The 20,967-nt window shown below is 43.3% G+C and overlaps 1 protein-coding gene across 3 annotated transcripts in view; it reads left to right on the top strand.

Moving 5' to 3' along the window:
* The first annotated feature begins 842 nt into the window (after positions 1 to 842).
* Positions 843 to 20,967, top strand: part of PEPD (peptidase D) — a 139,914-nt gene continuing 119,789 nt past the window's right edge. The window contains exons 1-3 of one of the 3 annotated variants that reach the window (XM_051805987.1): positions 843 to 1,000; positions 6,737 to 6,920; positions 8,147 to 8,274. In XM_051805987.1, the coding sequence (XP_051661947.1) occupies positions 921 to 1,000; positions 6,737 to 6,920; positions 8,147 to 8,274 (392 nt within the window). In that variant the 5' untranslated portion in view covers positions 843 to 920. Of the gene's footprint in view, positions 1,001 to 1,996; positions 2,060 to 3,716; positions 3,880 to 6,736; positions 6,921 to 8,146; positions 8,275 to 20,967 lie in introns of those variants that run through there. The other 2 variants (XM_051805988.1, XM_051805989.1) reach the window with 2 other exon arrangements.

Raw genomic sequence — 20,967 nt, 5'->3', positions numbered from 1 at the left:
AGGAGAAGGAAAAGCAAAATGAGCATCCCTGCCTCCTTCCAGTGATTCTGCTGGAGCCTAAGCAGAAGGGAGCACCACTAGGGAACTTAAAGTGGTAAAATATTTTGCTACAGTTCACATTAAATTTTTTTTTCTAGGCTGCATAAACTGAAGGAAGGTTCTTGAAATTCAACAGCCTGTCAATTACGTCTAAAATGGGGCTTTATCCATGAATTTGGAGCCCAAAGTAAGTATTGTTACTTGTCAAATGTGCAGTTCATGAAAGAAGCTTTTGATTATTTCACTGTATATTTTGTACTAAAGGTCTCTGACCTTTGGACATAAAAACATAAAGAGCTAAATGATCACCACTTGGCTTTTCTAATTTTATTAATCAACACGCTCCTCTCCAGACTTCCTGAAATCAATCTTTGCTTGTGCCTGCCCTGCAGCTTTCACACATCACTTCAGAGCCAGCTGTGCCTGAGTAGCTGCACTTTTCTCCCAACTTCTAGAGGACAATTTGGCCAATCAAAAGAAAGATTTTAATCGTGCACATTTCTTAGTACCATTGCACTGATCTGTCATAACAAGCAGGAACTTGAAGCTACATGTATTTTATGACTGTCTTCTGCCCCCTCTTCTCACTGCCCTGCATTCCTGTCTTCCCTGAGCTCTGTGGTCGAAGCAGACTCTCCATGTGCAGTAGCCAAATATTTCTTGTATCACAGCACTTGCTTTTGAGATCAGTGCCAGCCCAACAGAGCAGTGGCATTGCTGAGGAGCAGCAGAGTGAGGACTCAGGCTTTCTTTCCAGGGAGGGAGGGACACCTGCCAGCTCAGAGCTGTACTTATCGCTGCTTTATGAGGCACAGAGCAGCGGACACTGTATTCAGGTCACAGAGCAGAGCTCCAGTCTCTCACTCCTTATCTGCTCTTTCATGGTCCTGGGTATTTATTTCCTTTTGCGGCTGTATGAGTTACTGGGCACATGGACCCTGGCCTATGATGGTTTCTTCAGGTAAATCTTATAATTTTGAGGCGAGAACAAGTCACTTCAAGTTCTGAAGAAATCTGTGTGAACAGGAGTGAAACACAGCAGAGCGGGGCGAGCCCAGGGGCTGGCGATGGCTCCAGCACACCGTGCCCTAAGGCTGCCCTGAAACCCTCCTCCTCTTCGACGTGCAGGTGGAAAGCGTCTCTTCCAGGGCTTACAGCAGGACTGCGCGTCACACGGGTTTTTGAGCAACTATTTATTTAGGGGAGGTCCAGAGGTGAGACAGCAATCCCTGTGAGAGGCTGTATTTACATTACGCAGCTCTTGGCTTCCACGACTGTAATTTTTTGGTGTACGAGAAGCCAGCGCACGAGGTGAGGGGTCGGGGCCGCTGCAGAGCATCCCGGAGGATGTCACCCGTCCAGGAACAGGGAGCGCCGGCCAGGGCCTGTCCCATCACGGATCTGAGGCTGAAGGCGGGTGGGGAGCCCCGGCCCGGGGGTCAGAGCGGTGTGTGAGCCCCGGGGACAGAGCGGTGTGTCCGTGCCCGGGGACAGAGCGGTGTGTCCGTGCCCGGGGACAGAGCGGTGTGTCCGTGCCCAGCTAGGGGGTCAGAGCCGTGTGCCCCTGTCCGTGTCCATGCCCACCCGGGGCACAGAACGGTGTGTCCGTGTCCCTGTCCGTACCCGTGTCCGTGTCCCTGTCTGTGCCCGTGTCCGTACCCCTGTCCGTGTCCGTGTACCTGTCCCTGTCCGTGTCCCTGTCCCTATCCGTGTCCGTGTCCGTGTCCGTGTCCGTGTCCCTGCCCCTCTCCCTGTCCCTGTCCGTTCCCCTCTCCGTGTCCGTGTCCGTGTCCCTGTCCCTATCCGTGTCCCTATCCGTACCCCGTCCCTATCCGTACCCCTGTCCCTATCCGTGTCCCTGTCCCTATCCGTGTCCCTGTCCCTATCCGTGTCTGTGTCCCTGTCCCTGTCCCTGTCCCTGTCCGTTCCCCTCTCCCCGCCCCGCCCGTCCCCCCGCGCCGAGGCGGTGCTGCCGTCACGTGACGGCGGGGCCGGGAGCGAACATGGCCGCGGCTGGGGGGTGAGTGCGCCCCGCGTCCCGATCCCCGATCCCTGCCTCCCGATCCCCGATCCCCTCTCCTGCTCCCGGCCCGGCGCGGTAAGTGCGCCCCGCTCCCAGCCCGGCTGCCCCCGCTCCCCTCTCCCTGCTCCTGGCTCGGCCCGGCGGGGTCTCGCAGGGGGTGAGAAGGGGTCGGGGTGCCCCGGCCGGCGGGCACAGGCTGTGGCCGGGCAGCCTGCAGGGCCGGCCGGGCTGCCCGCGCTGCAGCGGCGGGTCCCCGAAAGGATTTCGGGTTTTGCGCGGGGCGGGGAGAGCTGTGGAGGGTCCCACGGGCCCCCCTTGCCCCGCCGGGTCGGCTCGCAGCGCCTCCTCCCGAGCCGGGGGTTATCCTTTCGGTTCTGTTAGGTTTGGAAGTGACGCTTAAAGCTGGCTTGGATTGCACAGCACGAGGGCTCTCCCGCATTTTATACCTGAATTCAGCCATTTCTCCCAGTGCTGTAGGAAGGTGCCATTAAAAACTCTATCAAAATGAGGGGTAACTTTTCGTGGCTGCCAAAGCCGGGTCTGGGACTGGGCTCTGACGGTGTCTTTGGGGACAGGTCGCCTCCCGGTGGGGTCCCCTCCTGGTCCAGGGTTCCCCCAGCGCTGATCAGGCGTTCCCTGGGCAGGGATGCTCCTGCATCCCTGGATCGAGCCGGGGCTGGGGCGTGGGGAGGCTCTGGGACTTCCACAGCCGACCGCGCAAGGAGCGCTGAGTTTGCCGTGAAGACAACATCCATTTCACGTCTTGAACAGCACTAATTGCTTTTACTGTTTCCTTGTATCGTCCCTTTGCTTGTGCCTGTGCTGCTGTTAAGTGTAGGCCTCCTGAGCTTCACGTATTTGGTGTGGGAACAGCATTGGAAATTGTCAAGGCTTCAGGCTGATGTTGATAAATCTGTTACTCAAAACAAACAAATAAGTCAACAAACAAGTGATAACTCGTGTAAAAGTAGTTTCAGTGGTTTCTCATCTTCACTGAAATCTGCATCCTGTCTGCGGGACCTCAGTAGAAGAGAAATGGCCTTTCCATGAATTTTCTGCTGAAAAGAACCAGAAGTACAAAAGGTTAACTGAGAAATGGTAGAAAAACCAGAAATAAAATAGGGGTTTTGGTTACCAGTGTGTTCTGGTGGTTGCATTGCAACAAATCCAAAATGTTAGATGGATCATACAGTGCCAAAATGTAAGCTCTCTGAAGATATAAAACTTCTGAAATAAGCATTGAAAATCAGCAGTTCCAGGCAAAAGAAAAATATCCTGTAAAGAAGCAGATGTAGTTTAATGTTCCTAGCCACATTTCACTTCCACTGTAATAAAATAAAAGAGCTCTTCTGTGAGCTTGGGCCTAAGTGATCATAAAAATTGTGTATAACAGCCAGCAGGAAACTGTTAGCTGCTGTGGGAGACCTTTACCAGACTGAGCAGTTGTTGAACCAGACTGGAGAAAAGGAGGAAGCTGAGCTTTTCTTGTCCTGTCCTGGTCTTGCAAGTAGCCACTTGTGATGCTGACTAAGGCTTGTTTGCAGAAGCTTCCTGGAGGCCTACAGCACAAAGCAGTGCTTGTATCAAATAACTTTGCTATCAAATGTGTAACTCTGCAGGAGAGCTCTGAGTTGTTTGTGGCTGGAGATGCTGGAGACCTTGCAAACCGACCTTGAAGGACCAGCCAGTTCATTCAATTCTGATAATTCTGTGGGGGCACGTCCAGAGGAGGCCACGAAGTTGATCAGAGGACTGGAGCACCTCCCCTAAGAAGACAAGCTGAGAAAGTTGGGGCTGTTCAACCTGGAGAAGAGAAGGTTGCGTGGAGACCTCACAGCACCTTCCAGTATCTGAAGGGTCCTACAGGGAAGCTGAAGAGAGACTGTTCATTAGGAATTGTAGTGATAGGACAGGGAGTAATGGGTACAAACTGAAAGAGGGGAAATTTAGGCTGGATATTAGGAAGAAGTTCTTTACTGTGAGGGTGGTGAGACGTTGAACAGATCGCCCAGGGGGGTTGTGGGTGACCCAACCCTGGCAGTGTTCAAAGCCAGGTTGGATAAGGCCTTGCTCAACCTGGTCTAGTAGAAGGTGACCCTGCCTATGGCAGGGGGTTGGAGCCAGATGGTCTTCAAAGTCCCTTCCAACCCAAACCATTCTAAGATTCTGTGATTTGTGTGTCTTGTGTGATATAGTTGAGTGATTAGAGATCATGGACCAACATGGAAAGCTTGTAGTTCCTTCTCCAGATAGAGTTTTGTGGCAGTATTGTTAGCAGGCAGATAACATAGTTGTACACTGCCTACACTGTACCTGCATGTGTAAGGTACAGGGTTGATATGTGTGAAGCAATTACATACACCTACCCACTTACTGCAGGTGGTGACACAGCCAGTCCTTAGTGTGAAGTTTTTTTCTTGTGATCTTGCATACTGTGAGGGTTCTCTTCCCAGATTGTTTGTGGTGGAAAGCCAGGCATACAGCCATACTCCTTCTTGTAAGACTTGAGTTCCTCTCTCAGTCTCCTCTCTGGACAGAGCTCTCTGTGTACGCTGTGGGAAGCTCGTGCTTGGTTCATTTGTGTCTAGTGACCCAATCTCTGCAGGCAAAGCAGCATCTGTGGGTGTCGTGCCACGCTGGCAGTGCATCCATGAGGGTGCCCTCAGTTTGGTATCTGGGTGCTTCCAGGAGGAAAGAGAGAACAAAAGCTGTGGAGGAAGCAAAGTTTGCTAAGTTCAATTTCTCTGTGAAACTTAGCTGGTTTTCTTTGCAGAATTTCAGTTGTGAAAGTAGGTGTATTGCCTGACAAGCCTGTGCTGTCCAAGGTAGGAATTAAGAGCAAGATTTGCAGCGAGACTCAGCCCAGCCCTCAGTCCCACAGTCCTTGCTGTGGGGTCCAGCATGCTCAGCCACTGTGACCGCTACAGCAGCCCTAAAACAGAGCCCAAGGCCGTGCCCCTAGAAAACCTGTGCCAGTCTAGAACTGCAGAGGCCACATTGTGCTGTGGATTAGTATTGTGGCAGCACATTCAGATGGGGAAGGTGAGATCTGTTATGCCCAAGGAAGAACACACTTTTGCCGTGGGCTTAGAGAAAATGTGCAGAAAACCACCATTTTGCACCAGAATGCATTTCAGCTCTAGCATTAAGGTCCCAGTAAAAGGCATGCTTAGAGTGGCTTAGTGAGGCTACCAGTAGGAATTGCTGCCTGGCATAATTATTTCTCCTTGACTCTCATTTTGATTGTCAAAGGTTTTAAGTGTAATAAAAGCATTAATAGTAGACTTAAGGGAGATGAAAATGTGCCTTTGTAGCAGCTTCCTATGAGCTCTAGGATGTAGGAGTAGGCCTGGAGGAGAGAGGTCAGAATTTTCTCGTTTTCTTTTTTCTTTTTTTTTTTTTTTTTTAAATCACAGAAAAAGATCTCAAACTTGTGAAGTGGGTAAAATTGCAATGAAGGTGACTTTTTTCCTTCCTTTGAAGCAAAACATGAGACAGTTGTGCTACAACCTCTGCCTTTTTTTTTCTTTTTATCAGCAGGTACAAAGATCTGAGAGTAACATATGACATAAGGGTATCTGATGGTGTTCTCTCATCCCTTTTATGAATGTCCCATAGGATGAGCAAGTGATTTCCAGGCCCCTGCATCTTGTAACTCCAGGGGATGATCGTGTTTGGATAACGGCCTTTTCAGCCTCTTGTGCACTGCTGAGTTACTGAACCACACCTTTGTACCTGAAAAGCCTTGCCTATTTTTAGTCTAAGGTTCACTCTCTGATTTAAAACTTTCAGTAGCTTTTGCTAGGATTGTATGAACTTGCTTCCTCCTTTCTACAGCCATAGGTACCCCAAAATGAAAGTTTGTGCAGTGCTTCCAAGCTGTGCTGCAGTAGGTAGTCTGCAGCCCTTGTAATGATCACCTGCCTTGGTGCTGGGTTATCAGGTGTGTGTGGGAAAGAACAAAACTAAACACATATAGGTTTCATGCACCATCAGCTGAACTCCTAAGCAGATAGTTTGCAAATTGGATTAGCAAGAGCAGTCTTTCACCTTCTAAAATTACCTACGCTGTTTTATCAAGTAGTTATAAATAAGTAAAATAAAATATTTTATTAGCTCCTTTATGCTGGCAGTAGGAAATTATAGGGTTTACAATTCTGAGGTTGATAAAGTCTTTCAGGAGGTCGTGCAGCTATAAATCAAAGGTTACTTTCAGATTGGTTATGGAAGCTATATAATAATTAAGATGTGGAGCTCTGCTCCTCTAAGGTTAAGTGCCTTGGTGGTTGATTCACTTCTTGTCACCTTAACACAGTAACAATTCAGCTGCCCCTTTCTGTCATCTCCTCTTAGAAGCCTATGTGGTAGAAAACCCCCATCCAGTCAGTCACTCTTCAAGAAGCTGAGGTAGAGGGACAAACTGGACTCAAATCATGCTGTGGACTGCAGCTGCAGCCAGCTTTGTCTCCTCTTGCCATCTTTTTCCTCTGGTGCTTGTGTGAGCAATGTTTGATTGTCTCTTGAGCAGATGCTTGTATAGAGCATCTCTTCCCTGTGATTAGCCTCTTGTTTGTAGAGCTGAACTACACTGAAGGAATGAACACTGTGCATCTGAACTGTGCTAACCGCTGTCTTTGTCTTCCATTAATTGTCAATTAAAAAATTCTCTTCTAGACCCTCCTTTTGGCTGGGGAATGAGACCTTGAGAGTGCCTTTGGCACTCTTTGCCTTGAACAGAAGACGACTGTGTGAACGGCTGAGACAGAACAAGGATGTCCAGAAGAATTCAGTTGTTCTGCTGCAGGGTGGGGAGGAAACCCAGAGATACTGTACTGACACTGGTATTGTGTTCCGCCAGGTAGGAGCTGAATCAAAGCTTCAAAGCAAATTAAGAAACTTTCTTCAACTGCGTAAGCTTAAAAATGATTTTAAATTATTCTCCTTTGTCTTCCAGGTGTGCATTGTCTCGCTCCACTTAAGTAAATTGGCTTCTTTATAACATTTCCTCTTCAGCTTTGAGTTACTCTCTCTTTCAGTGCTTTAGTGGGCAGGCTCATTTTCTGGTTTAAGGGGCCTAAACTTGTTCAAGGCCTTACTGCTCATCAGTGTTTAAATCTTAATCTTGAAGACAGCAGTGGAATATTTCTTCATTTTTTCAGTCTTGTCTGTGACCTGAAAAGCAACCTTCTTTGTGTAATGAAATGTGTTACAGTGGGCCTAAGCTCAATTAATGAATAGAAAAGCATATTTCATGTTTTTATACTAGTATATTCCACAAAACAGCATATATCTTGGAATTTACAACAAATTAGATTCTTCCTTAAGTATCCATGTGTTCTGTCACAAATAGGACTTAACAAGTTCTGGGGATGTTGGCGTAACAGAACTCTAATTATGCATTTCCCATACTCTGTGTGACTGCTACAGCACTTTGTTTTGTGCATTTAATTGAGCTGTTGTATGTTATGAAGAAACAAACCCAGCAAATTCTAATTTAGATAGCACATATTTTAATGTATTTATTGGACTGGTTTTAGAGGAGATGCACCTTTCGGGGTACTAGAGCCTATGTCTGTCCTTGCCAAAATTCATTTTGTATTGTTAGGTGTTCTGTTCTTGGCTTGCTTGTTGTTCAAATAACTCTTGGCTAAAGGCTGTTCCTAGTGCAGCTTCCTCTTCTCTGGGGAAGGCTGAGTTTTCACTTCAGCACTCTGCCTTCACAACCCACTGAAGCTGCTCTCTGCTTTTGCTTTGTCTCTTGTGATGTGATTGTTTCTCCCTGATCATACATTCCCTAATTCTAGATTGGAAGAATGTATTTTAATGTGTGGTGTATGTTTATTGTGCTGAGTTAACCTGTTTATTTCTTAGGGTGGTTTATTAATCTCTGACAGAGAGATTTGTATTATTCTAACCTCAAACTAATTAATCTGAAAAGGTTTAGAGCTAAACCACTTCTGCCCCTCCAAAAGCAAGAGAGACCTCTTTTAGATACATGGAAGTAGGAATTAGTATGTACTTTAGTGTATTTTTAGAGTGTAGAAGTGAGGTTTTTCTTCTAAGAATATATTTGTTTTAACCTAGGAATCTTACTTTCACTGGACTTTTGGAGTAACTGAAGCAGGCTGCTTTGGAGCAGTAGATGTTGATACTGGAAGATCCATGCTTTTTGTTCCACAACTCCCTGAAAGCTATGCTGTTTGGATGGGAAAGTAAGACCTGTCTTTTAACTGCATTCCAATGTATCTGAGTAACTGTCTGTAGGGCTGCAATGCTTTTATCATTTAATCAGATTCCCCCAAATCATGCAGAGTGAATTGTAATGATATGTACCTACAAAGATGCAAACCAGAATCAGTTGGTATTGATCATATGATCCCTCACCATGTGGGAAATAATACCTTTAAAATTCCATGAATCTCACGGTATCTATGAGAGAAGGTGAACCATAAAGAAAAGTCATTATCTTGTGTTAAGCCCCAACAAGTTAAATAGTAAAAGTAGGCTTTTTGAAGCTGCTTTACCAGTTTGCAGCAGCCTGTGCTGATGAAGCTTTTTGAATGGCAGAAGGTAGCCTCTTTGATACTTCTTTATATGAACTCACGGACTGGGGAATGTGATTTTACTTCTATTCCATGAGTATGCCATAAACATCTCTCTGTCCACCTTGGTAGTAAATATTGCACAATGCCATAATAGTGGAGGAATTGATTTATGTATGTGTTCATTTATTTTCTCAGTCTTAATTGTGTTTACACCCTCTACCAAACTGTAATTTTTTGTGTTGTCTGCATTGTCTCAGAACATTGGATTACTTCTAATTTAATATTTTGACAGGCTGCTTCTCTTCTAATTGAAGCTATCACTTATATTTCAGTGCTGATTTTTGGGAAAAGGAAAACAGTTGTGAGCAATCCTATGTGCTGAACTGTGCCAGACCATATGGCAGGGCATGGCTCCTGTCTTGTCAGAGAGTTTGTATGAATATTGCTGTCTTAGACCTGCTTGGGGACTGAAATTGTGATGGCATAAAAATGTGAATACTGCTGTCTGAAATATTTTAGCTGAGAGCTGCACCTGTCTGGGAGAGCAGGTTCTGTAGCACCCATGTGCACACTGAAGTCTGTTCCCTCGTGATGTTTGTTCCCACTTACAGACAAAATTTTTTCCTCCCTCTAAGTTCTCTTCTGCTGGTTCAAATCAGCTGTTTCATGCCCACATTGATTATGCCTAATATGAAAAAGCTTAAAAATATTATTGAAATGCCAGCATCTCATCTTGCATTTTCAAAGAAAACATTGTGGTGTTTATAACTAGTGGCCTTTTTGATTTGTTTGTGCTGCACTTGTTATCTGTGCATTTACAGAATTACAAGTCTGGTTAAAAGTGGTTTATTGTCATAGTGTCTTCTTGCAGAGTATAACAAATGGTCTTTATCACAGCATCGTTGTTTCCTAAATGCTCCTCTTTACCCTTCCTGAATTCCTCTGTTTGAATCTTGTTTTCTCTTCTGTCAGCCATGGTCATGTACTTTTTCTGCTTGTCAGGAGGATGGATGAACAACTCATTTGTGAGTCAGCAGCAGTTCTGCTTCATAGGTTGGTTGGCAGGGGGTACTGCACACAGCCAGGGATTGTGTTCCTTCCCAGAAGACCCAATTTTAATTCAAAATTAGCACTGAAAGAAAACCACAAATAAGTTTGCCTTCCATCTGCTGCAGTTTGTCTACTAGAGTTTGCCTTGGAAGGGCTTACTTTGTGCACGTGGAAGGTACTATCCACCCACTGAAGAAACAGTCGTTTAACATCACTGAAGAACAAATCAATCTATGCCTTGTGTGGTATTTGTGAGGTTGGTATTTTACAGAGGTCTACAGCTGGTCTTCTAGTTCACAGTGCAGGGTGGAGTTGCATTGCCAACTGTTTAAGTTGCTTTCTGTTTAAGACAGATGTGGGAATCTGTGATGTGAATTTAGGCAGAAATGCACAGATTCTCTTAAAAGTAATGCAGAAGGCTCTTTGCTACTGTTTTACTACTACTGTATTACTAAATGTATTGTTTGATGTACTGTTGTGCTTTCACTTCTGAAAAACTCGTATTTGAGTTGTTTCCAAAGTGTAGCTTGGGTACTGTGTCAGTCTGAAGGGTTAATCCTTTTGCCTTGAAGTAATGCAGCAGTGGAGCTTCTTGGCTCCTTTCAAGCTGCAGTGTTAGTTTGGCCAAGGCCAACAGTGTCTGAGAGCGTTTGCTTGGAGAGGAGCAGACTATTAGTTTACAAATGTGACCATGAACACTGTAATTATTTCAGTCTCACCCAATCCTCTTGTTTTTATGCATGCTGAGGTGGTGCCTGGGGACTCTGCAGAACAGGTGAACAGGGAGATGGTGGATGCACCATCCTGGGCTGTGGTCTGCCCACGACCCAGCACTACTGATGCTGAGGGCAACCACTACTTTGGAAGTGTTACCCATCTGGGTGCACTTCATGCTGGATGTGTATGCTCTAAAGATTTGTAAATAGCTGTAAGGCTACCTTTCAGAAGTCCTTCAAGCCAAAATAACCTCTGCAGTTTTAAAAGGGAGGAGAGATTTAACTCATGGACTGTGGGCCTTCTCCAAAAATACCCACAACCTCTTCAGGTGGCAATTGCAGAATGTTACGAGGTAACTTTGGGACTGCTGGTCCTACATCCGTGGAAGTGATTGCAAAGACAGTTGCTCTGCTTTTAAACTATGGGTGTGAGCATTTCTCCAAATGTTGGGCCAGCCAGTTTCTTAGTTGTTAGCTGGGAGAATCTTTTCAGGTAAGAGAACCACTTTGCCTGTCCCTTGACCTGTACCTCTGCCCCCGCCCCTCCGTTGTCTGTAAGGCAGAAACACAGCCTGAGGATAGCTTAGGGTGTAGGCTTTTCCTGTTCCTAGCTCTAGAAGGAAGAGTTTAAGAAATGAGTCTGGCAATACAAGATTGTAAAGGCCCCTTTTTGGGTCGTACCCAGTCAACTTTGTGGTACAACAAAGCTGTTAGCAATCATTTCTCTTCCTAGAAAGCATTAAGTTGGTATGACTGCCTGTCTTGCACAGAGACTTCAATTTCACTAATTAATGCTGCACCTGCCATTTACCTCCTTAATTATAAATGACAGAACTAGTCAGTGTGCTGATTAAAGATATTTTACAAAGTAAAACACATCGTACAGCAGCTGCTTTACGTGGAGCACATGCCAAAATAACTTAATAGCCCTGCCATGTAAAGAGTGTTTTTAATGGAAAACAATAATATTTAACTGTTTCATGCTCTGATGTTTTAGAAATATACATGAGATGTTATAGAGCAATATTTATGTTCAGTTTCCTGTATTTTCTTTGAAACCTTACTTACTATAAGTAAGGTTTTTCCATGAATTTGATTGGAAGCTACCTGTATGTGCAAAGTTGAACCCTGGTGTAGCACTTGGAGCTGTAATAAAGCACAATGAAATGCTTTGCAAATGTTAATATTTTCTCAGTAACCTAATGAGGAAGCTTTTTAAAACGTTGTCATCATTTTCTAAGTGGGTTACAACCAAAATCAACCTTTGGTTTTGTTGATTAAACTTGATTGACTTCAGCAAAGCTGAGCAGTTTTACTGCCTTTGGAAAAAAGAGCAGAAGTGTGTGGTTGGGCTTTTTGTTTGTTTGCTTTTTTCCCTGTAAAGCTTTTGTAAAAAAAGAAAAAAGAGCCTTTCAGTCTTTATAGGTTTTTACCTTTTTTATTCCCTCTAGACTGTATGTGACCAGGAAAATTAGAAGCTAGGAAATTGCTTTCTTGATCTCTTTTTCTTAATGGAGATTGGTGAGATTTTGTGGCATTTGTATTTTGAGCAATTGTGAGTATTAAATTATGCACAGCATGGTGTGTTTATTTGACTGTATCATGATGACCAAGATCGGTGCATTAATTAGCCCTTGGCTTGATGACAAGAAGGCAAGGTCTGTAGTGAGCCCATTCCATGCAAGTTGACTTTGGAGACAGCTCTTTGGAAAGATAATGTGTGGGTCCTGTAGGGAACTGTGGCAGTTCGAGCCACATTAGAAATCCAAAATCCAATTTTCAGGCTTCCCCCCACCCATTCCCACAATTTATCCCATCACCAGAGAGAAACTTTCAGGCCAGAGGCTTCTGTAGGGGAAGGGGGAAGTCTATACATTTGTTTACACAAATAAATACTATACAAACTAAAGGCAACTAAAGGCCAATTTCAAACTATGACAGGAACAAACTCCATATCACCCTAATTGCTCTTCTTAATGTACATTTTGCAGGAATGAAGGACATCTGCATGAGTTTTATTGATGTACTGCACACAGGTCCTCTCCTCCATAGCCTGCTCTGGAGCTCTGTGTTCAGATAGTACAGGGTCTTTGTTTTTACCTTCAGAACTGATCTGCCATATCATCTCCTGCTATTTTAATTTTAATTTCTATTTTAATGATTTTTATTTTATTTCTCTAAAATGAAATATCTTTTTCTTTTTCCATTTCTATCAGTTCGATCTTTTACTGCAATTTGTCCCTTGCTCATACTCACTGAATCTTTATTTTGCTGTTTAAAAGAAAAATATCAGGTTTTAATCACTTTAGGTCATCTTATTACTGTTTTGCACCAACTGGCAATTGAAGTTTATCTGCAAAGTTTTTTATCACCTGCAAATGTCATCTGTGGACCTCATGAACATACTCAGCCCTACTTCTCTTTCTGAATAGTGTCAGAACTAATTTCAGTCTTTACAGCATCCCACTAATCAAGACTTGCAGTCCATTGCTGTTTATCACTTTAACTTCTGGGAACAGCAATCTAAATTGATACAACACCTTCCACTTGGAGAGTTTCCCAGCCCTTGAAATGCTCATCTTTTTATCTATTTATTTATTTTTATTTTCTTCTTTAGGCTTTTCCATTTTTTTATTATGACTACTCACTGGGTTTCAGGTCACATTGTAGTGTTCCTGTCCCAGCCAATTTGAGTTGATGTTGGAGAGTAACAGCCTTGAGAGAGAGAGATTTTTATCAAATATTTTACTGTTATTCAGGTAGTACATCTGTTGCTTTACCCTTCATCTGATCCTTTCAAAACTACAATAAAGCTGGTGCTTTTGACTGACGAGACTTACTTGTGCAGTTCCCCAGGCTGCTTATTTTCCATGATTCCAGTTCTCTCCCTGGTACAGTGACTTCCATTTCTTGTCACCCATTTATTCATTATTGTATTTTATAGAGTCATAGTATGGCCTGGGTTGGGAGGGACCTTAAAGATCATCCTGTTCCAACACACCTGCCATGGGCAGGGACACCTCCCACTAGCCCAGGTGGCTCCAAGCCCCGTCCAACCTGGCCTTGGACACTTCCAGGGATGGGGCAGCCACAGCTTCTCTGGGCAGCCTGTGCCAGGGCCTCCCCACCCTCACAGCCAAGACTTTCTTCCAGTATCCCATCTAAGCCTTCTCTCTGTCTGTTTGAAGCCATTCCCCCTTGTCCTGTCACTCCAGGCCCTTGTGAATATTGTCTCTCCCATCTTTCCTGTCAGCTTCTTCAGGTCCTGGAAGGCCACAATGAGGTCACCTCAAAGCTTTTCCTCTCCAGGCTGAACAATCCCAACTCTCCCAGCCTTTCCTCCCAGTAGAGCTGCTCCATCCCTCTGATCCTCTTGGTGCCTGCTCTGGACTCTCTCCAGCAGCTCCATGTCCTGCTGTGCTGTTCCCCAGGGCTGGAGCAGCTCTGCAGGGGGGTCTCAGCTGAGGGGCAGAGGGGCAGAATCCCCCCTCCCCTCTACCCACGCTGTGGGATCAGCCCAGGGCACAGGGGTTTCTGGGCTGGTTCATGTCCAGCCTCTCCCCCACCAGCACCCCCAGGTCCTTCTCCCCAGGGCTGCTCCATCTGTTCATCCCCATCTCCATCTGTTGATCCCTGACCCTGAAGCAGCACCAGCACTTGGTCATGTTAAACCTGGTGAGGTTCCCATGGGCCACTGCCTGATTTCTCTGTGGATAAAAATTAATGTTTCACAATAATTAATGCCTGGATTGCATTTGCCACTTTACTGATGATTGTTTCCTCTGAACAGCACTACTCAAATGCTCTGACTTCTCAAATTTGAGCAGTGCTGTTTAGAGGAAACTATTGCAGAGTCATTGTCCCAGTATTCTCATAGTCCACGAGCCTTGCCTGGTCTGGGCTGAATGTGTATTGTTTCTGTGACTTTTACTTCAGTAATTATTTTTATAAATCTGTGCTTTCTAGCTGCTTAAGTTTCTTACTTATTGTTGAGAAGGCTTTAAACCATAATAGTAATTTGTATCAGTCCACTGATTTGCAACCTCTACCAGCATACACTGTTAACTGGATGCACCAGTTGATGTTTTTGTAAGTGTTAAAGTGCTTCTTTTTCCTCTCCTCTTTTTGATTCGGGCACACTGAGAGCAGACCCAGCACTGAGCAAACCTGCTTGGTGATGCTGCACCAGAACTTCTTAATATCCGGATGTGGCTTCAAACCACAGCATGAGATATGCACATCCCATTCCTGTGGTGTCACAGGGAATGTTGATAACCCCCACCAGGCATTTCTGGTTTTATACTTTATTTAAGGTGCTACCAGGAGTCCTGAGTTCAGTGATATGAGCTCCTGATAAAGGTTTTGAAATATCAGAGAATCCACGTTTTCTTTTGATCAGGTGTGCCGTGTATTTTTTCTCCGAGGACTCGGCTGCTGCTGGTAGGAAGCTGCAGCAAAAGAAATGTCCATGGGGGTTTTCCAGCAGTGCTCTGACAATGCTCTGCACCTCCACACTGCCCACTCTGAGGGCAGAGCTCTCTGCTTCTTGTTGGCCTGGATTTGGGAAGGCACTTCAGTGAAAAAAATCTCAAGAGGAAAACCTACAGTGGTGCCTCTATTCTTGCACTTTTAAAATTCCACGTTCTTAGCTCTCGATGTTAACTGTTTCCTGAGATTTTTATTCCCTGTGACCTCTCTGTATGCTCAGGAAGGACTCTGAAATTCAGTGTGGTCTGTTGAGAAACACACAAAGAGAGAAAAACAAACCCAAGTGTTTTGTGAAAATATGACGTGGAAGTGTATCATTAATATTAAAGCTTCTTAAGAGCTGAGTGTGAGTGAGGAGCAGGCAGGTTGTGTTTTGGTGCTGTGTCCCCCTGGCTGGAGCTCTGGGGGTCGGAGCAGGTGGCCTTGACCCCAGTCCTGAGGGATGTCAGGTGCTGCTTTGTCTTGCAGGGACAGTGTGACACAGTGGGTCAGGCGCTGTGTGCAGGGGGGATTCTGTGAGTCCTTGTGTCAAGTTCACTTAATTTCTTTGTGCTTTAGCTTTCCTTTCAAGTTGTAAAATGGGAATATTATCATCCCCTTCTTAAAGCTGTTTGGGTCATCTAATGCTGATGTAAACACCAGTACTGCTTTCTCTCATTCTAATACCCATTAATATGGGAGCTGTGGGACATGCTGCACACATTCCAAAGCTTTAATGCTATAGTGCTTTTATGTGTGGGGCATGAAATCTTCCTCGTTTTTCCCCCAGAGCTGGTGTTTTTCCAAAGTAGAAGAGGAACATCTGCTATTGACAGATTAAGTGTGTAAGTTTGTTAAGAAGCATGAATTGAGACCAGTGTTTGAGTGGAACACTCATTATATAGTGACCCAGAAATTATACTTCTTAACCACTACAATTCTTTTTGTGCCTTTTTTTTGGGAAGAGTGCTTTCTAATGAGTATTTGTCAGCAGTCTTATGCTACAAGAAATCTTTCAGGGATTTCAGTGTATAAATATTTCCTTAGTTACAGTTCTCTCTGTCTCCAAGGAAGAATTTTATTTGCAGAGAGAAATAAAGGAAAGGTTACCAACAGCAAATTTTCTGTGGTTTTGTTGGATAGCTCTTGATAGTATCTCTTAAATGTCTAATTGAGGCACTGCCTCTCGAGGTAGAATTTACAGAAAACCTAAAGAACTTTTCATCTTTTGGGAATGCCTGTGGTGGGAATAGCTGAGCAGGAGCAGTGAGACTGTATGTTTGAAGGAGATGAAATAGGTAGGTCAGTGCTTGGCTTTTATGAGGAATAACTGTGAGATTCTCCTCAATACTTTATTTCTGATTTCCCAAGTCCAACAGCCTCGGAGTTATTGTGCTTCTGCATGATCTGTGTGTAGCAGTGGGAAGTCCAGGGTCACATACCCAGCAGCCTGTGTCCAGCCTCGTGCCTGTGACTGCTGGTCAGTCCCTTGGCTAGGTGGGGCTTCAGTTACAGCCCTGGGTATGTTTTCCAGTCAAATCAGCTCAAGTTGTCATCTTCAACTTGATATTTTTTTTTTTAAAGTCCATTATTTTCTCAAAATCCATCTTACTTCAGACTGTATTAAAAGGAGCAAGGAGTCTGAATTTACATGTGTGTGGGTAGTCCTGTCTTTCAAAGATTGTGACAGTAATCTAGAGAAATAAGGAAAGGGAGTAGCATTAAGGAAATCAAAACAGTGCTGAAGGCAGTCTGTGATACCAGCAAGCCCATTACTACTGTTTTGTTTTAAATCTACCTTGATGCCTTTTAAAGTTCTTTTTTGAGATAGTGAAATCCCTTTGGATTTGGCATTTTTCTGGGACAAGGTCAGGAACATCTGCTGGTATCTTGCAAAGTGTGCTGTGTTGTTCTTCCTAGCAGTTCTCTACACCCTCTTGTTGGGTTAATGCTTTGCCATCTGTTAACTTGATGATATTGTAATGAGGAGGGAGTTTATTGGTGAATCTCTGACAGCATTAAAACATTGCTTTTGTATCCCTTTTCCTCTTTCATCTCTACACTCGGTGATGTATTTCTATTCATCTGCTCCCAATTTTGCCCAGGTTGTTATTCTGTGTTTGCAATCTCTCTGGAATGTGTACTCTGCTTTCAACTCATTCTAGCAAGGCCTGAGAAATGAGGTTTTGACTAGGTAGAACTTCAATTGCCAAAGAGCACGCTTGTCCAATTTACTCCTTGTGCATGTGCTTTCCCTCATGTAAGTGAGGAAAAATGTGATGTAACTCATGCAGTGACTTGCTGGCAGGTGTGCCTGCTGCAGTGCCACGTACAGGCACTGTGTGCAGGGTAATGTGGGCACTTAATTTGCTCAAGACAAAGTGAGTTTGCTGTCAAGTGGTGTTTTATATCTGTTAACTCTGAATGTGTAGGTCAGGCTTGAGTGGAGGAACCAATACTGTTGTTTCCCTGTAGAGCAGGAAGGTTTACTGTGAAGTTCACTGGTTTTATCTTTTCTGTCTCACTGCATCAAGAATCTTCCTCTCCTGATTTTGTGAGACAAGCTTGGACAGTTTTTCATGTATTTTGGGCAATAATATTTGCAGGACCTCTTAGGAGAATATTGTACCCTGAACATTATTGTGTAGAAACTGTCTCACTCTAGACTTTGTCATGGTTAGAGTCTGACATTGGTCTATTCTGTTATTGTTCCAACTCTGTTAATTCTTACTTTTAATTACTGCTTGTGAGAACATCACTCTCAGGTAACTGCCAGGAGCTGTGGATCCAAAAGACAATAAGACTTGTGGATCAAGGCTTGTGGACCTGTATCTTAATTGCAGGAGATAGTCTTTAGCATGGCATGTTGCTTTTTGTCAGTACTTGTTGTCTTCCTTCCTGACATACAGGAGTTCCTCAAAATGGTTGTTCACTTTTATTTCAGGATTCATACTGATCCTTTTAAAGAAATACATTAAATTAATGCTCTTTTTTTTTTTTTTTTTTTTTTAGCTAAGGCCACATACAGTGCTTAGAAATTGTAGGTAATTCGCATTATTTGGCCCTAATATAAGTTCATTGATAGCATGTATGGTCAACCAGCCTGGAATATTGCTTTGTTCTCTGTGCTATGTGCTATTAACTGAGCATTTCATCTTGCAGAACAGTTACCTCATGTTGGTGCTTATGTTAGGCTACACCTATTGCTTTCTTTTATATGTAACAGTGGAGTAAGACATCCTTCTTCCAGAATAGCTTCAAAACACACACAAGGCCAGATGTGAGGACTTTAGGAGTTCTGTGAAACCATTCAAATCTTAACATTAAAGGTGTATAATTTGTCTAATTTTTGTAATGAACATAGCATTTAGATTTTTTTTTTTCCCCAACAGGAATAATTTTACATTTAAGGCTGTGCAGTAAGATACGTAATCTTGAATTAGGAACTCCAGCTGAAATGCTGAAGAAAGCTAAATTGGACTACTTCAGGAAAAGCTGAATTTCATTTTAGAACTGATCCAATGTAAAAACTAAAAAAAATGAAAATCTGTCCTAGAAGCATTAAAAAATGGAAATACAAAGCAACCAGTAGGAAAAAGTTGTTATATATATTGAAGTTTGGAAGAACATTTAGATGCAAATGAAAGCATATCCCTATGAATGTATATCAGCAATTAGGCTGCAAATATATTAGCAGTTGGCTTAGATGTGTTTCTTTCAGGAATCAGCTGTTATAAATTCTGTTCACAGTTTTTCTTTGGCATTTGTGATTTAGATCCATCTCATTTTTACTTCTCTTCTGAATGTAGTTCTGAAAACTAGAACACTCTTTTATCATGTTGGTATTACAAGGCTATTGCTCCAGAGTCCTTTAGAATATAAAGAAATGTTTCTTCATAGAATTCTTGCAGTAATGTCAAATTTGTACAAATCTCCTAGGATTTGTGTTATGAATTTTTGTGCAGTGTAATGAACAACAGGTTTAAAATTATTTTAGAGAATGAGACCGAGTTTTTATTTGGTTTAAAGTGGAACCACAACCTGGTTGATAAAATACTGCAAAGAAATTGAGATTTGAATTTTGTCCAGCTACATAAAAGCTTCAAAATATATTTCTTGTTGTATTTATAGATAGGCTGTCAGAGCTGTTCATCTTACTGATGGATAAACAGAGTATTGCATTCCTCTCTGAGGATCACATCAAAGTGGAACCAGTCATAATGCTGTGGTCTGGCAAAATCTGCACTGGTGGGATTTGGTTGTGGTTGGGTGAAGCATCTTGGTTTTTAAACATGCCATCATGTACCACTGTGAATTTAGTTCATCCAAATGGACAAGTTTATTTTAAACTTGGGAGTTTTCTCTAAGGAGGCTGACTGACTGGGATTTCTTATTACTAGTTTTAAAGCTATGTTCCCTTACTCTTTTGCTAGGGGTTTTTGAGTTGGATTAATGTGTTTAAGGGAAATGAAGTACAGCTAATGTGAGGTATTACTTTACTGCCTGACTTAACATTTCACACTGTATTTTTACACTGAAAATATTGCTGCTGCTCCTTTACCTCTTTTTCCCCATTGCTACCTCAGTAGAATTTTGTTTAAAATGAGATTGTCACTTGATATCTTTGAAGGATGAATCTTCAATATTTAATAATGCTTTAATAAAACCGTAGCTGTTAAAACAAGACAGTGCACCAGAATTCAGATCTTCTCCTTAAAATGTAGCTTCACATCTTTAGGCCATTTTCAGCATTTCCCAATCTCCATGAAAATCTTGAGACTAAGACAGCCAGCAGGTGAACCAGAGGGGGTAGAAAAACTTGGAAGACAGAAGAGTTCCATGGGAGACATCAGAAAAATGTAAATAGCTCTGATGTTTAAGCCAACATAACACAAGCTTTTTCACTGGAAATTGTGATGAATTGTAAGTGATAAACTGGAGTCAGTCTCTTGTTTAAGGGGCCCTTTGTGGCTGAAAGGGAGAAAAACGAGGACTTTGTAAATAAATAGCAGTGCTGGACTCTTATATTTTCTTTCTAATGGCCATAAACGCTGAGATGCCACATTTTTACCTGGAGGGTTGGGCATTCATACTTGGGCACAATGCTGTCCCAGGAGTTTGGAGCTGCTTATTTCCATTCTAAGATAAAATGGTGACTCCTGCCATTCTGGAAGCTAACTATTGCCATTTCTAACTAACGCTGGTATTTGCTTGGCTGGAGTTACAAAACTATAGGAAAGGATATTGAGCTTTTTTGGGGCTGAATGCATTATTGTCTGTGGGTTTTTGTCAACTTATGTTATCAGGGAATCTCAAAAATTTTGCACATCCCCCACCCCCTGCCCAAAGCTTGTAAAAATTAGGTCATTGCTTCTGTTCACATCTGTTTACAAAAGGGCTGGTGTTTATTTTTTGATAGGTAGGGAGACATGATTCAAAAATATCTGGGATATCTTCCACTTGGGTAGTCCTTCTAATTAATTTATGACTTGCTGTGGGGTTTTTTGTGTGTAGTCTCTGCAGTGATTAATCAGAATTCTGAAACTGGCAGCCCATAACAGCTTTACAAAAGACAAAGCCAAACCTAAAAATTGTGACCAATTAACTTCCTCTGGCTTCCTGAGAGTCATTTGTAGAGAGAAGTACTCCTCATGTCTGGGAAGTATCAGATGTACTTGAAATTATCATAACTGAATGTAACTTCTGATTTTTATGATGCCAGTGAGCATTTTGTGGAAGGTACCCTGTGACAATGACAATCAGTGCTAGACTTTAGCCTGTTTTGCATTTAAATTGGATACAAATGGGTACTAAGTCCTGTATCTGCTAAGGAATCCTGTGCTGGTACTTTTTTACAGTAACTACCATGTTGTGCATAATTATCTTTCATCAAGCCTCACTAAACTGGGGAAAAAATTGAAGAGACTGGAGAGATTGTGTAAAAGTTCCACTGAGGATCACAGAATCATAGAATGGCTTGGGTTGGGAGCGACCCTAAAGATCATCCCATTCCAACCTCCCTGCCATGGGCAGGGACACCTTCCACTAGCCCAGAGATCCATCCAGCCTGGCCTTGGACACTTCCAGGGATGGGGCAGCCACAGCTTCTCTGGGCAGGGCCTGTGCC

Source organism: Manacus candei, unplaced genomic scaffold (genome assembly GCF_025592945.1).
Source record: "Manacus candei isolate 608988 ecotype Guabito, Panama unplaced genomic scaffold, ASM2559294v1 h1tg000065l, whole genome shotgun sequence".
NCBI lineage: Eukaryota > Metazoa > Chordata > Aves > Passeriformes > Pipridae > Manacus > Manacus candei.
Note: the sequence above shows the minus strand (reverse complement) of the source record. Positions and strands in the feature narration are given on the sequence as shown.